Source organism: Diprion similis, chromosome 6 (assembly GCF_021155765.1).
Source record: "Diprion similis isolate iyDipSimi1 chromosome 6, iyDipSimi1.1, whole genome shotgun sequence".
Taxonomy (NCBI): Eukaryota; Metazoa; Arthropoda; class Insecta; order Hymenoptera; family Diprionidae; genus Diprion; species Diprion similis.
This window is the reverse complement of record NC_060110.1, coordinates 20,342,525-20,360,770: the sequence shown is the minus strand read 5'-3', so window position 1 is coordinate 20,360,770 and position 18,246 is coordinate 20,342,525. Positions and strand designations below refer to the sequence as shown.

Here is an 18,246-nt window from a genome sequence, read left to right as displayed (position 1 = left end):
GTGCACGCGGAATCTCGCCAAATAGGACGTTTCTAATCTCTATCATTGCACGTCTTCAGAGTCCCGGGGCTGTTCACACGATGAGCAGATCTCGGCCCGCCACCGACGCCGACCGCTTCGGGTCATCATTTTCTCGAGTGCGCTTTCTATCAAACTGTTGAAGAAGAAATCCTCTTCTTATGGGGAACCCGCACAGCGGATTTATCTCCCGCTTACCGCTGACCCGTTGAAACTTTTATTTCGCGATTCGTGAAAGATGGTCGAGAAGTTACGAGACGAAGAGCTATGGCAGTGGGATGAAGAAATTTTCGCGAATTTTGAGATATTCAAGTTTTCACTGATCGCTCGTCATCGTTTTCTGTTTGGGGCGGAGTTGAAGTTCCGAATTTGAAAAGTTCTGAAACCGCCTGATTCCGAATTATTTGGCGGTGAAACTTGAAGTAAAGAAGTCAAATTTTTATGAAATGAAAAAGTTTCGAATGGCCGGAAACCCGACGGCTTAAAGTTCTGAAATGCACGATCCCGAAAGTTCAAGTTACCTACGATAGAACAAAGTTTCGATAGAGGAAAATTCCGGAAAATAAAGTTTCGAAAGAGCGAAATTTCGAAAGGTAAAATATATTCACACGGCGTAGTTTACTCAACGAGTGGGTGTAAAAAATGAGAAAAACCGAAAATCAGAATGACCAAGATTCCGAATGTAGAAATATCGAAAACCCATTACAAAGAAAGATCAAAGTGGTGGAATTTCACCAAGCCAGAAATCCACAGACTTGAAAATCTTCGATCATTCAGAATTTCGATATTTCGTATTTGTAAATTTTGGCATTTTGTCGTTTCGGAACTTTGATCATCAGGCTTTCGATCATCCAAAATTCTGAATGATATTCATTCAAATTTTGATTTCTTCACGTTAAGTTACACCACCAAAAAAATTCAGAAAATGGCGCTTTCGGAACATTCCGAATTCCAAATTTCAACCCCACCCTTTGCAATCTAGTCCAAATTATTTTCAGGATAAATAAGACCGCCTGAACCAAAAGGTAGGAAAAGCGAAAAGAAAACCATGCATTCAAAAAATTACCACCAATTTCATTCGCACCAATGATAGTGCAATGAAAATCATGTCGTTACAATCATCGACGCTATTCCTCCCCAGATGTCTATGCGTTAAAATTTCCTTTATCTCCTCGCTCCTTCGTTAAGGGAAAGAAGGCCGACCTGCATCCCGATGCCGAGGACGACGCACTAAACGTTAACGAGGAGTCAAGGAGTCGAGGAGTCGAGGAGTCGAGGAGGCCCTTTGCACCGGCAGCTCGACTCGTTTGTCTTTATATTTACTGAATTGCTTTCCCAGTCGGTGTCCGAGGTCCATACCAGTCACGATCCGGCCAAGGCGTGGTTCCGTACTTTCTAGCCGGACGGCTGCTGGTAGATGAACGGGTTGACCTCCCCTAGCCTTTGCTTTGCACAGAGAGAGAGAGAGAGAGAGAGAGAGAGACTGTGCACGCCGCGATACCTTCTTCCTCCGGTCAAATGCCTGGCTGGTTTATTTACGACGAGATCCTCGATCCTCCGCGCCGATTCTTCGCCATCACAAAATGGCTCCACCGCCATGCGTGCGTTCTGCGATTAATTTTACTCCGACTTATTACCGGATGCAACGCAGCTCTAGTCTTTATACCATAGAAATTGAAATTTACGGTTTTTAAATATTATCATTGCAAAAATATGGAACGATTTCCGAAATATGAAAGCTAAGTTTTGCATGACCAGAATCGTCGCGAGCTTTCTCTAATTTTGATTATTTGCATTTCATCAAGATTTTTTTGGGTCGGGGTCAAAACTTGGAAACATCACTTAGAATGACTACCTACTAATCAGTGATACTTTCAAAAATCGAGATTTCCAGCAATTCATCTTTCGTTGATTTATTTTCGCACCTTTGAGATTCCGATATATATCGGCCATTCGAAATATCGACCCTTCCATTTTTTCTTCACCGTCTTTAACGACCTGTCAGAAAAAATAAGACCAACGGACGAATATCAGTGGGGCTTTTGAGACACTATCGAATCGAATGGGTCGGTAATTAATCTTCACGATCAATGCATGAATAAAGTTGACCAAACGTGTGTGTGTCAAAAAATGATCTGCACCACCGTACAAATTATCAATATCAATATCGACCCAGAATATTATAAAATGACACACAAACAAGTATTATTTCCGAACACTAGAGCTTTGACGGCTCGTTAGAACGTCCGTCTGAAACTTTGCGCGGGTTGCACTGCGCGTATGAAATTACGCAGCGTTTATTTTTTCTTCTCATGCCTACGACGGGTTTCCTGCGTGTCCCATAAATTTGTTTGCGAGATCGATGATCGTCGAAGTCAAGGCGAGGAAGGTCTCTAAGTATGCAACATAGTGTTGTGCCTCGTCTGATTTTCACGGGAGGGTAAAAACCTTGGGAGATGTTATCGGTGTCGATTACCTCGGGGCATGCATTATCGGCGATATTTAATAGGAGATAGACGCTGAGCGCGATCAGTGCCAGGCTACGGAGAGTGAAATTGGTCCTGGTTTCGCTCGTCCTTTTCTTATTCTTCTTCTTCTTCTTCTTCTTCTCCTTCGTCTTCGTATTTTTCCTCCCCCCCCCCCCCCCCTTCCATACTCTTCTTCTTCGTCTCATTCTTCTTCTTCTTCTTCCTCTTCTTCTACGTCTTACATCTCTCACGTTTATTTCGTCTCCTTGTCGTTACAGCTTCTAGCCTATAATACCCTCTCGCGGAATTGGCAAAGTTATCGCGCGCCGAGTTACAAAACGCTTGCCACGAATGACGGTGTGCTTCGTAAAACCATCTTCTCGTTTTACTGCATATGGATACGAGGATTGTCTCCCTTATACGACTCAGATAACCCTGTAGGGCTTGTCGCCTGGCGCTCGGTCTATTTCGAATTGGCTTTATCTAAACGAGAACCGGCTGTAAGAGGCCGGCGCTAAAGCGAAACGTGCTTTTACACTGTCGGCCATCTTGCTTTACCGCACACCTAAATAATATTTTTATTTTTTCCCCCTTTTTTACATGTCGCACAGTTTTTTTTTTTTTTTTCTATTCTTCGCTACTTAGGGCGGGTGCAAATTCATCTCCACAGATCGAAGTGATTCAGACTTTAAACTCTTATAATATCACGTTTTTTGAGTTTGAAACGTACATATTTACCGCCATGTAGCTGAATATGCTTTTAGGGAAAGTATAATAGAAGGTAGTCCAAGATGGCAAACCCTGAAGGAAGGCTGTTTTCACCTTTATGTATTATTCCGTCTGAGGAAATTGAGTTTGCTCAATTTATTCTAGAGATTAATTGTAAGTTGAGTTGAAAAAAACACCGACCCTTTTATTTGTTTATTTATTTATTTATTTGTCTATACATTATTCAATTTTTCATAAAATATAACGAATTCTGTATCCATTAGTAGACGGTATCAGCTCGCCTCGAACACACCGATTGCATCTGTTCCATAAAGATCTCGTCTCGCTTAAATGTGGACATGAATTTCCGCCCTTACACTACTACATTTGAACAACGAAAAAAGCAAAAAAACAACGGCAATCTGGATTTTTACTGCATCTGTAGTTGGCAGACTTGATTTACTATCTACGTCGGCTCATATAGTAGTTCACAAATTTTTATTTTTGGCCAATAAGTCTAAGACAATAAGTCTGAGACTTATTGCGCTGAAATTACCTGCGCCATTTAAATACTTCAGTGTCTGCTATGTATACAGCATGAATACGCATATAATTGTATACCAAACTATAATTTTTAGCGATTATTATTACGAGTGAGGTTGTAAATTTTACGACAAACAGGGTTGCCGTGGTCATTGGTTATGGGAGAATAAATCACCGTCCGAAAAAAAATGTCTAGCCTATTTAAACCTCTCGAAATTTTTATTGAACAAAGACCACCGACATTTTGGACAAAAAACTTTATTTAAATCAATGGATGTCTTATTTGGATAGAGAAGATGTAACTTGCAACTCGCTAAATTCGCTACTAATTATTTACTCAAACAATTTGCATTTCGGCTACGTGCGCAAATGTTTTTACCAAGTCGATAAACATATTATATATGAATTGGATATCAAATGTTCAGGTGACTGAAATGATAGAAGAAAATATAATCACACAATTGATTGCAATCATTAATAAAATATAGTCGTTACTTGTCAGTTAGTTCGTCATGAATAATGTTTGATGAAATCCAATCAAAAAATAATACGTTGACTCAAATGAATTCGTTAAATTCAAGTCAAGCTGATTCGAACTAAACAAATATTACTTCCATCAAAAAAGAAGAAGTTAAAGATGCGTTGGAGAAACTTGCTTATCGATATAATGTCAAAGAAAAGGAATAAAATAAATTGTAATAAAATTGAACAGGTCGCAATAAATAAATAAAAATATCAGGCTTATATTTCAATTCTATCGCCTGCCGCAAAGCCTTCCTATTTTCCCACTAGAATACCGTCTACCTTTTGGCACTTGATGGTAAAATTTTTTCTGAAATCTGAAGCACTTTTCTAAAGTGCCAAAAATCCTGTTACACGCGTTATTCCAATTCAAAAGTCTGCAAGTCTTGGGGGGCAGAACTCAGAGAGATCAACATATTTTTTCGAGCCATTACCAACCATGCGATGAACTTTTTCCAACAAGCCATGCCTCCGACGAAGCTCCGAAGAACTCGGCTGGTGTTCGTTCCTCCTCAACGTCAGAGACGCGCTCCGTCATCCCGGTCGACGTGCAAGGCAGGGACGTAGAGGAAAAGGGGGGCATCGATCTGACATGCGCAGGTCGTCGGTAGCGCGACGGGTCTCGCTATCATCGCGGGGGTTTGCCACGGAGGGATGGTGGTGGTAGTATTGGTGGCTGGAGGCGGTACCACACCCCCGGCGGCGGAGGCGTCGCGGGGTGATTCGGGGGCGACGCGGCGCCTCTCGCCTCGAGCGCAGTGCGACGTCGCGACGCGCCACGTGCAGTGCTCAATCCGAAACCACTTCCTTCCTGTTTTCATCGTATTCCAAATACCGGAGTTAGTGGTATATACCCGATTCCTAGCCCCACCACGGCTGCAGTGCCGCGGTCCGCGGATTTTGGTGCCAGCGGTTGGACACCACCTCGGGGCAGTTTGCGCCGAGGCGTTACACCGATTGTATTAGCCACGATTGATTCGCGTCCAACTCAATTCGCAAACGCCGCATCTCCGGCTGTGTTTAGATCGCTAAATTTTCACCCTCCTTGTACGATCTCTAATATAGTACAGCTCCTAATCTTCTTCTCCATTTTCCACTCTTTATCTTTCTCTTTTTTCTCTTTCTGTGTTGATGTTACCGTTCTTGGTCCTCTTCTTGTTCTCGTTGAGTCTTACCATGAATTAATTTTCGCGATAGGCTAGTTTTATTAGTCAGTTTATTCACAGGGTGAGTCGCTATATTATAAACCAAAAAAAATATCAACAAGAATTTTTTATTTTATCAAAACTGTGATAACTTTTACAGCGGGTTTTTGAAAAAATAACAAAAACAAAAATATATGTATATTTTTTTTCTTTTAATGTTGAAATTCTTCGTCCCAAATAAAAGTTTTATTTTTCATCTGACAATATGTTTATAAGTGGTGCTATATCTGAGTCGGTATACAACTCGCGTAAACATTTGTATACCTCTGATTAAAAATGAGAGAAAAAGATATCGCACCGCTGGGAGTCATGCCTTAACTTTGCCTAACGAAGTTTGCCGGGATTGTTGACGTTCTTCCCGAGGGATACACCCGCCCGTCGGCACTGTAATTTGCGTTATCATTCGAGGCGAATTTTTCCTTAAACAATAAAAATATCACGGTGACTAATGGCCCTTTGATTTTTTTTTAATCCTGAAATTTTCTCGTTACCGAATTTTCGAGCACATTACGGTTTAGTGACGGAATGTTTTTTTTTTCTCTTTTTACAGATCTAAACGAGGAAAATAGCCAAAGTCGTTGTCGAAGAAAACATGGCTGTCGTTTGAATCGCGATGTGAACGATAGAAGTTTTTTTTTATTGTAATCAAGTGCTGCGAATAGTATATACATAGTGATTATTATTATCCACGGTTTTGAGAAGATTAAAAATCATCGAAAACGGAGGACGCTAACAACAACATGTCGTATCTTGCCTTGGATTCCAACGCCTGGCAGGTAAGTTTTTACTCCAAGTACACTTTACACACTATAATCTCTTTGTTTATTACATTTTTGACGTGAGGCCGAAAAGCTTGACGAAAACAGTTTTAATGATAAATTGTACAGAACGATCGGATAGGTGGCGAAAAAAATAAAAATAAATAATTTCGGTCTTATTACCAAGCAAATCTCATTCGGTCGTTACACCGAATTGTTTAATCAAGTCTCGAGAGTTTTTGTGTCTTCTCTTCGTAAACCGTAAAACGTTGTCAGTGACAAATCGATTGCTTTCTCAATCTCGGCGATGTAAACGACGGGAGATAAAAAATCGTTCGCCAAATCGCGAATGGATCCTTGACACTTTTTCATTCACTGCAGAACGGAGCACGATTGATACAAGTGTCATTGATCGATCGAACGTGATTGTTCGCGAAGTGAAAAATATAACTGTATTCACCTATACTGTATATTTAAAACGACAAGTAATTACAGTAGTTTCCTGTACGACTAGGCTTACGCGAGGTGAGGTTTATGCGATTAATGTGTCAAGGTAGCGGGCCTAATACCTCGCTAAACGCGTTACCCTCGGCGAACACTGCCGTTTATCCACCGTTGAGGGTACGCGGCCGGGTGAGGAACCTTTGGCGAGAACTCACCAGAATCGACCTTGATGCCTGTAATTACTCTTTGGAATTTTTTCCCCTGGCAGAGGTAATAAGTAAAGATAAGTCATTTCGCGCTCCCGGCTACCGCGTGGTTTCGAATGTAATTAATGCCAGTTTATCCGCACGTAGGCGCGTTCCTATTACACCATCCTGGCAAAACGAATGCCAAAACATGTTGGCGATTTTCGAACGGCTGACAGGATTGCGATTATTCACCTGTCAAACATCGCGGTAGATCCGATTAATTGCAAGGTAAATTTGCACATCTGCGATCGCCGAGTGTCTGCAAAATTTTCTTTCTTTTTGTTTTTTGTTACTTTTTTTCATACAACTCGAACGACGTTGGTCGCAACTGGTTTCCATTGAACGTCGGTGAAAGTATAACGAATTTCTAGATGCTCGAGACTTTTCAAGTCGATTGAGACGCCTGATTAAATAAACGGGGTGAAAGAAATGTGTGTTGGGACAAACAGCGGCTGAGGAAAAACGTACCGTGGATCTGAAGAACGTGCAGCGATACGAGTCTAACTAGGCTCAACTAATTCCCTTTGGTTTTAGTAATTATCAACGGAAATTAGTTACACTTTGTACGGCCAGCCACCCGCACCTCGTGTCACGCACTGTTACTTGAAACACGCGGAGGAATTAATTGTTGAAGAAAAAAAAACGTGTGTCATGCATAGCCTAGGTTTACGTCCCTTGACGTTGTGCCTTGAAAACGAGTAGTTTTATGTCGAATAATTCCCCCCCCCCCCCCCCCCCCCCTGGCTCATAAAAAGTCTAGTTTTACCGGAGAGTTATATAGCTGCAGTAACGCAAAAGGCTGTAACAATTTTCGTACGTGCAGATAAGAGCGCAGATAGGAAAATTTTGGGGTTTAACTTGGGACCCGCGTTTCTGGTTTCAGGATTCGCCTGGTACGGTTTATTAATCATTAAAACTTGTTAAACTTGAGAAACTGAGGTGGGAGCAGAGTGCCGAGGCAAAGCGAGCTTGCGAAACGGAACTGAGCTGAGCGCTAGTAGATCCGGACACGAAGAATGGAGGAAGCTAAGTTTATCACTCCGTTACTGTTTCCAGATTCGCTCGGTCTCCGAGTTTCTAACTAACTTGAATTTACCGTATTATACAGTACTGAGTGAGCGCTGCGAGGATGGAGTCCAGGACAGGCCAACGTTCGCTTGCAAAACTTTAGTTTAATATAGTTTACAAACTTCCGCTATACGAATTAGCCGCACCATAAACATTAAGACCCATACATATATATATGTAATATATATATATATATATATGCATACATGTATAGTAGACTTTCTTTTAACTCAAACTTTCGTTATGGGTTTTCTTATACCCTGTACCTTCCCGCGGGCCGGCTCAAATTACCTTTGAAAATAATAAAAAAAGAAAACTTTGATCGTTTCTTCAGGATGAAATGGAAGCGTGGCTTAGCTATAACTACGCGCTCCTTTGTCTTGATCCCATAAATTCTCCCTTCCTTATTCGGGAAATCTCATATAATAAACGGAAGTGGGTCAGCCACCGGTAACAGGCTACGGAAATGACGTTAGGCACTCGCAGTTTACTCGCAATTGTTGCCTTGTTGTTGTTTTTCCTTTCGGAAGCCGTTTCTTTCGGAACGAAGTTTAATATTTTACACCCTAAAAAGAAAATCGTAGGGGTATTTTTAAAGGGAAAGATTCTCGGTTGTAACCGATTCCAAAAATCAGCACCATCCAGAATCTTCATTAGCTTTTGATCAGGCTTTGGTCAGGCGGTGAGAGGGAAACGGTGTTGTGGAAGCCACAGCTAATCCTGATCGGGGCCTCGAAGTTTTTCCCGAATAACCTCCTCTCCGGGAAAATGGAGTCCGTTCATTTTTCTACCAACCCTTCCGCGTGCGTTACACAAGGACAGTATACACTGTTGGCACAGTGTCCGGAAAAGCCGCAACGCAAACAGTGCGATGCTAGTTATTATCCGTGCGAAGCAGGGAAAAATTCTCTGGCAAATAAAGGGCAAGCGACCAAAAATTATTCAGCAGCTTTCCCCGCCCGCTTTCGCCGTCTGCCATCCTCCGGGTTTGATATATTAACGGAGTCCACTCCACTCGTCGCCACTTATTTGATCCCGTGTACGGGCACTTACGTGTATTAGTTGAGCCGGTACGTACGTGACGTCAGTCAAGTGCCACTCGTCTCGTGTGGATACGTAACGTACCCAGGAAAATCAAATACGTTTGAGAACTGGCTGACGGCATTCACACGATACTTTGTGTGCACACCGGTTGAACAATGTGAGTGTCACCGAGCTCTCTCTACCGTGTATTAATTTTGCGGCAGTCTTCCCTTGTTATTTCAACCAAAGACACAGCCTCGCACTCACTCACGGCACGTGTCCGACCATTGATGCATAATGCTTTATTGGATAGTGTGCAAATACCGAACGCCGCTCTCTTCGCGATTCTTTTATATTCCTGCGTGACGAGTTTCGCGTTCTAAGGATCCACGATGTAACTTTTCCTCGATATCAATTTCTCCGGACCTTGGATCTTCCTCGAAATTGAACTTTCGGGTGGTACTTGGTTGCAGAAGTTTTTACGGATACACCGTTAGAAAAACTCTGCATTATTTCATGCCAATTTCAGTGTCAATTTGACACTGTCTGTGATGGAATTTCCCAATTTATCACCAAAATTGTTCCGTAGTTGGCTGATGCTGGTCAATTTTAACAGGAAAATCATTTTCGAACCATATTACACTCAAAAAGTAATGCATGAAAAGTTACACATGCATATTGTTATTGAGATGATATAGGAGTTATGTCCTGGCACATGTATATCCACCCTTTGATCGGCTGACATGGTAAATCGTGTAGGTAATTTGTCGCTTAGATATCACCTAATAGGTGATTCACTAGTTTGCATAGCGCGGAGAACAGTTGGTGGCAACATCAAAAACCCCATCGCAGTTCAAAGTCGGGGTCGATCATAAAGTAGAGTAGAGGAGGGGGTTGTCGGTGGTCCGTTTCACTCCACATCACGGATCGGGTCTGCAAGCTGCAGCAGGGAAGCGATGGTTTACTGGCCGCATGCACGCACGCATACACGAATACGAACGAGGAAGGGTGAAGTAAGAATAAATGATAGTTCTGGATTACCACTAGGTAACTATAATCGCGTGATAGTATGAAAATTGCAACCCGTGGAGAGCGGGAGCGTCAAACGAGCCCGAAACTCCGAGACTGCAGGTTCCCGCCTCTCCCATAACCCTCGTGGAAAATCATGGGGGTGATTCGAATTGCATTTTAATTTCATTTTGGTTTCTCAGCAAGGGTCTCTCTCTGCGAGCTCCGCTTCCCTTCGCCGAACCGCCATTACACCTTCATGTCTGTGCCGTAGGACCTCGCAAACTCGAGTACCGGAGTGAATAACTTATGTATCATGTGATCGAGTACATGCTCTCCATGTTAAGCTCTCTTTCTCTCTCTCTTTCTCTCCGCAACAAAATGGGTAGGCTTGCATTGTGCGACGGGAGAGCTGTTTACCCCGTTGTGACAATGCGACAGGTTGTGTGTACCCTGTTCTTCGTCTAAAAATGAATAAGAGCTTCGACCATAATGGGTTTCATGGTTGAACGTGAATACCATGGGCGTGATAGGTTCTCTCGACGTTTAATAACGACTAACGTGATACACTCGTTATTCGAATTTGATAATCTGGGGGTGTTTTCTTCTCATCGTCCATGCAGTTTTTGCTTTCACGTGACGTAGCATTTGCAGGACCGAAAAGCTTCGAGTGAAATTTTAGCGTGTTAAATTTCAACTGACACTTCTGAGCGAAGTTTTCTTTTGTTGGATTTCGATCTGGCTCCATTATTCATTTGCGGAAAGAAATCGCGACAAGTTGTAAAATTGCGATGACACGGGGGAGGGGGGAGGTTGTGGCGCGCCAGTGAAAAGAGAGCCTTTCTCTAAAATGTATATTATCGTTTCTTTTTCATTATTCGCAACTGTCAGCCGGGCAGCGCTTCCTGATCAGTCACGAGATGTCAGCTTGGTATTTTTGTCTTTATCTTACCCTCTACGTTGAGTAATTAAGACTCGAGTTTTATACGGCGGAGTCTGGAGAGAGAAAGAGAGAGAGAGAGAGGAAGAGGAGAAGGACAGAGATAACGAGAGAGGGGACGAGAGGCGATATTATCTTTTGTTCCGTACTCGCTATGCATATACCTACACGAAAACTTTGTACTCACTATACATACATATATATATCTATATATACACATGCAGCTTGTACCTGCAGCCTCTGCGCGGAGAACCATTTGTCCGACACAAAGAAAAATAATGAGCGTGTACCGCGTCCAGTGTTCAACTAATATTTGTTCGCAGTCTTACCTCCGAGATTTCTTTAAAAATATCTAGCTTCCTTTTTAAGATTGCCTTTGTTAACGCTCGCGTATAAGACTTGTCGACGACTTGCAGTCGCTGCATGTCTTGAAGATGCGCGAAAAACTTGCTCTCTTTAAGGCGAATATGTATACGCGTCGGTATGTAAGGGTGTAACCTGCGTACTTATCTTATTTCCGCAAGCAAGTTATCTTTCTTTTATCCTCACTCGCCATAGAATTTAACTACTTGTTTTTTTCTCGTCTTATCAAAGGCGAGACTAACTTATATGAAAAGTTCTAGCCTGGTCACAATTTTATTCCAAATAAAATGAATTCGAAACTGATTATTATTGATCTTGTGGTATTATCAGGTTGGAGTTACTTTTCGTTTGATTTTTCAATTTCGCCGCTTATCCGAAACTTTTTATCGCTTCATTTGATTGGAATGTCATTTTTTAACAACTCGGACGGAGGGCTGAACAATATTTAAGATCTACGATATATGTCACGTTGAATCCTTCAGGACTCTTTCCTACCCATATCTGTCAGCTATTCCACCAAGTCAGCTGCAATTTTTACATGGTATTTGAAATGGTTCAAAAATCGATGGGATCTAATCAAGCATTATTGTACAGGAAATCAAGTAAACAGAGAATAGGAAGAAATCTTATGCATCGTTTGAATCTAAAAAATATCCACTTCGTCCTGACTGGCACAGGTTATTTAAGAAACTTTTTTTTTATTAGAATCAAGCCTGTAGAACAAAATAAAAATTTTAAGTTTTCAAGTCTCTCTAGTAAGATCCAAATACACTTTTCTCAGTCCCAGTTTTCTGGGGGTCTGAGGTCAGCTGTAACTGAGCAAAAAAAAAAAACTTCGGCTTCGAGAGCGGAAATTGATAAAAGACAAGTATTTGTATAATATTTTTCACTCGGCCGCAGGAGTATATCCTACACGTTAGAATATATAGGTACACGATATATTGTAGGTACGCGTATGTTTTTTTTTTTTTTTTTTTCTTCAGTGTATAATAACTTGGGCGAGTATAAAATTCCCGTCAGAATTGGCGAACTGACGGAGATCGTTACCGTTATTATGATTATATTATGCTAATACACCCGTTTTACATATTTCTATTAGGTTATAATACGGGTTTCACGTGTCTACATATAATACATATAACACAAGCACGCGGCATATTTTTCTACCTGTAATATAGCTCGTATGCCTACCATAGGAAGCAAGCGTAGCACACGAGGCATGGCACACCTGCCCGATGCGTGCCTTGATTGTTATATGATTACCCTGTCCGGGAATTTTTGACCCTTCACTGGGAGAATGTTTGTGAAAAATTTCTCAAACTCCTGAGATGAAGTAACATTTCATACGCGGCCGTATATCGAGGAGATTCGAGTCGTATGCAGTGGGAGATGCAGGGCGATACGCGTCGCGACGAAATGTCCTTTTCCTTTTCCTTTTTGTCCGTAACACCGAATCGTCGAAGAGGACATCCGTATATATATTGATTTTCTGCTGAGGCTCGTGAACCCGGAGAGGCGAATTGTGTGATTTGAATTTTGATTGCCAACTGCAGAGATGCCGTAACGGGATAGTGCACGCTTTGCCAGGCAGTCAAGGGCCCTTCGAGCATTCGCTTACTCGACTAGAAAATTAAAAGAATAAACGGTTTTGAAGACCCGGACTCGGAACTGGCCCTCGGACAATGCCGCAAAGTGCATAACGTGAAAATCCCTCGCGTGCCGCGTGCACAAAACAAAAAGGGTTCGAACGCGAGTCGAGAGGATGAGATATGGAAGGTGAAGAACGAGGAGATAAGAAAAAAGGAATTCAAGCTGAAGGTAGAAAATAAAATCACAAAATTAGCGTAGGCGTATTTCGTAGTCAAAAGAAAGACTCGAGTCTCTATAAGATTATAATCTTTTCACGTAGCATAATTCGATAATGATACGAATACACAAATTTTATTATAAAAAGATGCTAATCTCACTCTAAAGTCGTAACCTGAGATCACTATAATCTCAGCCGAAGAGTGAGTCCGGCATGGGCATTAAAAAATCATCACAGACGATTTCCAGGTAAACGCGACCAACTTTCGGGTACTTTCGCCCATTAGAGGCGATAAAAGCGTTTTGTCAACTGGCGCTTTTTTTATTTTTCATTTTTGTCTCCGACGTAACGTCTAAATTCCTTTCCTACTCCTTCGATTCAGGCATTCAGAAAAATATACTTGCTGTACGTTTCTTTCCTTTTTTTTCAGAAAATGAAATCTGTTCATTAATTTCACATCTTCGTACTCAGCTCAGCTCAGCAGCTTTTGGTTGGAACATTAATCTGTCCTCCTGCAATCCGAAACAATAATACGAGGCAAAGAAAGAAAGAAAGAAAGAAAGAAAAAAGAAATGGGTAGAATAAAATAACGCCCCGTTCCCTTTTCTCGTCTCTCTTCAACTCCTCTCCTCCCTCACCCATCTTCCCATCCCCCAATAATGTCTTATAATGGTTTTCCTATATTGCCTTGCGTCTGCCGCGCTGGACATGGGTTACTGGTTCATTTAAATAAGTTAACGGCCTCTACCTTAGCAGGTCCATTACAGCTGGGGAAGACCGACTAATTACCCGTTTGACGTGAGTTATAAAACCACCGTTACATATATTCTTTAACCCTGGTGCGATTCGAGATTTTTTTCATCGGAAAAACGATGCGCAGTCGCATCCTCTCGTTTTTTTCGCACATCGACGAGGGTGGCGTTTCAATTATGGTATTTTGATTTTCGCCACATTTCCGCGAATTCTTGAATTTTCAATTACCAAGGAGACTAAATTGCGTCTTTTAAAATCTTTGTTCTCTCCTCGTTAAGCATGTCTGTATGAGGAATTAAAGATCCGCGCTCGAAGATTGTTTAAATCTTCTTTTGCTTTCCATCGTTTCCTCTCAGCAGCGAGGATTCAGCTGCCCGTGAAGTTTTGTGAGGAAACGATCGAGATGGAGAAAAAGGAGGTGGAGGATGCTGAGGAGGAGGAAGAGGCGGCCTTCTTTTACGGTGGAAATTAATCTAGTTTGTCATAACGGGGGCGGAGAGTTCAAAGTGCCGCTAATGAGAAAAAGGTTGGCCCTCGTCGAGCTATTTGTCAATGGGATCGCGGGTCCTATAAATAATGATGTTTGTGCGTTCTTGTTTTTATAAAATTAAAAAACAAGGAAGCCCGAAGAGGAAAAAGGAGTCCGAAACAGCCGGAATTTATAGCTTGTAGAAAAATCTTCAAGCGCTTATAACGCTTCGTTATGATTTTATCAAAGAGACGATCACCAACAAATTGTCAAAACACAATTAATTCAATTAAATATATATACCTACATCAAATTGGCGCATATTCTGGCAGTAAATAAATTAAGTAAATGTACAAACTAGACAAAACATTATTGAATTCGGAACATGTACTGGAAAACATAAACATTGCTCGGCGCAAATAATATACGCCATTTGGCGAGGCAGTTCGCGGGTAAACGCAGTGACGAGATAGACACTGGAGCGGAGAGAGTCTATTTCATGGTTAATTTGGCTAACCTGATTTTGCCACCCCGGACCACCAGGACCACTAAAGTGGGCGCAGGGTAGGCTTCGCTTGGGTTGGGGGACGATTTCTGTACCCCAACTGCGCGGCTCCCCTAAGCAAGTCTCAACCCGATGCAGTCAGGTCTTTCTGAGTGAAATTTTAGCTGTCCTTCATTATTCACGAACGAAAATGGAAAGGAGTGAAAATCTTGGAGAAAAATTTAGGATTGAAATCAAATGATCAAATTTTGTTTAACTGTTTGTCTTTTTTTTTCGAAGTAGTGCAGGAAAAATGTCGATATCGATGATATTAGGGGATGACAAATCGACATGTTTTGCAGCATCGCCTTATTAAGGATCAAGTTTAAAATGTGGCGATTAGTTACGCGCGCAGGCGTGGCAACAGTAAATACAGCTCCTGATCAGAAGTGAGCATGTTTATTATTTACTCTAACCCCGCCCTTTGTTCCTTACAACTTCGAGAAAAAAATTCTCCGCAACATGAAAGCAGGCTTAACGCATGTTAAGACTCAATTCATACATTCATACGCTTGCCTGTGAAGGACCAGTTAATTTTGAGAGGGGATCGTTATTCCTCCGTGTCGGAAAATATATGCTAGGAAATCGCATTTATGCTCTTTTCCCCTTCTTGAAACCTCTGAAGATAGTATATCTATAATCACGGGTGAAAATAATTTGCTGGACCAAACCATGGACCAAATTCCAGTGAAATTGATCTAATCGTTGCTGAATTATTGTCCAGCAAAAAAATTTGCATCTTTCGATTAGTTCAGGAACGGCTCGAAAGATTAAACTTGAAATCTAATCAGTAGTAACTAAGATGGGAAAAAACGGGTCCAGTGACACCAAGATCATAAAAATTGGTTAATTTGATTTCTAGATATCGAGGGTTGAGAAATTCATTACACGCTCAGCGTAAACTTCGAAACGATATCCACCCTTTTAATTTCCGAGAGGATCGTACCCCAGAGATCCCCTCTCGGACACGAGCGGGAAGTTATAAAGTGTCGAGATCGAGTGCAAAGAGAGTGATCAAGGGAGGGGTCGGGTATTTGGTTAAGTACATTTATAAAAAAGCCTGCCCGACGTCTATAAACTAGCTGTTAACGCATCCGATCCTCCCCTACACACCCACCGGGACGGACGGTGGTCGGTGGTCACGCGGGGCCCAACCTCCGGACTCGCAGGATCCCGGGCCCAAAGGACGCGCGCATAAGGACCCATTCCCTAATATCTTGTGCCTCCAATTAGTTCTGAACGGTCGTTCTTTCGCTCGCTAGCTCGACTGTCCGTCCGTAACCCTCAGCTTCATTAAGAAACGGTAATGCGTTTTGTTTCTCCTTCGCGTCTCCTGTCTCGAGGTTCGTTTCCTTCGCTCCTTCGAAGGGGAACGAGCGCTAGAGACTCTTTTAATAATCCCGCACGATGCTCAGAGATTTATTATTTTCGGACTGCTGGCTGCATCGTTCTCGGATAAGTCCATATGGCCAGCCTCGTTCCTCGATGCTCTTCTTCAACTTATTTTTCTCGCATCTCTTTTATCTCGATTATTCTTTTTTCATTTCATCCTACTGTTTTTTCCCCTCTTCGTTTTTCGCTTTTTCCTGTTTCTTTCCTTTTCTTTTCTTTTTTCTTTTTTGCTTGCTTCGCTTTTGTAACTTCTGCAGCGCTTCTATCAGGCGACCTGCTCCGAATAACAAAGACGATCCTCGGCCAGACCTCTGCAGTTTCTGCTCTCCCTAGGGAGATACTCGGGAAATGTTGAATACCGTACGCGTTTACTTTTACACGTGGATGATTTTTTGATAAAATTTATCCACACGTAACAAGATTTCTCCAGTCGTCTTCTCAATGTTTCACAAAATATTTTTCAAATCCGTGATCGCTTTTCCTTTACTCAATTCGTATAATACCGGAACCCTATGATTTTTCATCTCACGTTACTCTACGTTGCAGTTACAAAAATAATCCTAAAACTAGCGAACCAGACATGATTGTACCAATTTTTTCATTCTATGAGTGTCCCAGTTACTCCAATCATGTCTTTAATTTCCGAGCTTGTTGATTATATTCGTTCACTCGTGAACCCAAACGAATTGGTAACCTATATCAAACCATTCCTGAAAAGTTCTACTCCGAGTAATTTCACTGCACCGTTTTTTCTTTCGCAATAAAATTTCGTATCTTAAATCTAATGGTTTAATAAATGTAAAAAAAAAATCGAACCTTTCAGCACCTGTACGAATACCGTGGCATGGAAGTAACAAGCATGCATGGATGAATTCTTGCGCTGCGGGTGAATCGTTGTGTGAATAACCTATATATATATATACATATACATATATAGATATATAAGGGCAAGGGCATTCTGGTTCCTTGATTTAACGAGGTATGGTGTCGGTTACTGGCGGTATATTGGGGGCCCTATAAACCAAGCAGGCCAGTTCGTAAATTAGGAGCCGGGATCCTCATAGGAAGCCCCTAAAAATACAATTAACAAGTCGTTTACGGGTTCCCGGGGTCACTATCTCAAAAGTTGATACCGACGTCACGATCGTCGAATCGTATCTCGCGCTTTTTTCTCCCCAGGTGTACGACTGCGCTATGCATAGGCAAATCCGCACGCATGTGTCTTGCGTTTAAATTTTGCTTGTGAAAATCCCCAATTTTTTTGGACTTCTCATCATCTGTTAGACGAATTCGATAAAAAATTCTGCCGTACATTCGGTGTTTAGACTCGCGATGATGCGGAGGGTAAATTAATTATAATATAAATCACACTTTTAATACGTTTTCGAACCCTTTCCTAGCCGCGCTTGAAATTTATGTCCACTTCTCAAAATTGTTTTCATCTCTCTCTCGCTCTCTATATGCATACTCATATATGGACATTATAATTCTATATGTATAATATATAAAAGAGTACGGTAATCGACGATAAATCAAACCCCGGTATCTTTCGCCTAATGAGTTTTTAGTGGCCAGTTTTCACCACTCGTCTTAGTGATTCATTCTGATTTTTAATCAATTCATTAACACTGCTCTCCTGCCTTCCTTTCGCCCTCCTTCATTCGGCCGTATCCTTTCGTAAACCCCTCGCCGTCGACAAAGTGAATAATATATAAAATTTTTTTAATCATTACTAATCGATTGTGCTTGCAAGTTTGTTCCTTTCGAAAACGAAGATCGCGGTTTGAAAATCGAAACCCATCAAGGGCGTTTAAGCATTAGCTGATACACATTAAAATGATTAAGGTATAATACTGGGTAGAAAATTGCCAACAAAATGAAAACGAACTGAAATAAAGAAAAAAAAAGGTAAGAAATCTCGAGTGGGCTTGAGGGAGAATTTGTACGGTAGGCGAGAGGTTAAGT

At 41.6% G+C, this 18,246-nt stretch overlaps 1 protein-coding gene across 1 annotated transcript in view; it reads left to right on the top strand.

The window, feature by feature from the left end:
• Positions 1-5,992: 5,992 nt before the first annotated feature.
• The window catches only part of LOC124407744 (transcription factor AP-2-epsilon), a 169,823-nt gene continuing 157,569 nt past the window's right edge, over positions 5,993-18,246 (top strand). Inside the window, exon 1 of the mRNA XM_046884205.1 lies at positions 5,993-6,240. Coding sequence (XP_046740161.1) covers positions 6,205-6,240 — 36 coding nt within the window. The 5' untranslated portion in view covers positions 5,993-6,204. The remainder of the gene's footprint in view (positions 6,241-18,246) is intronic.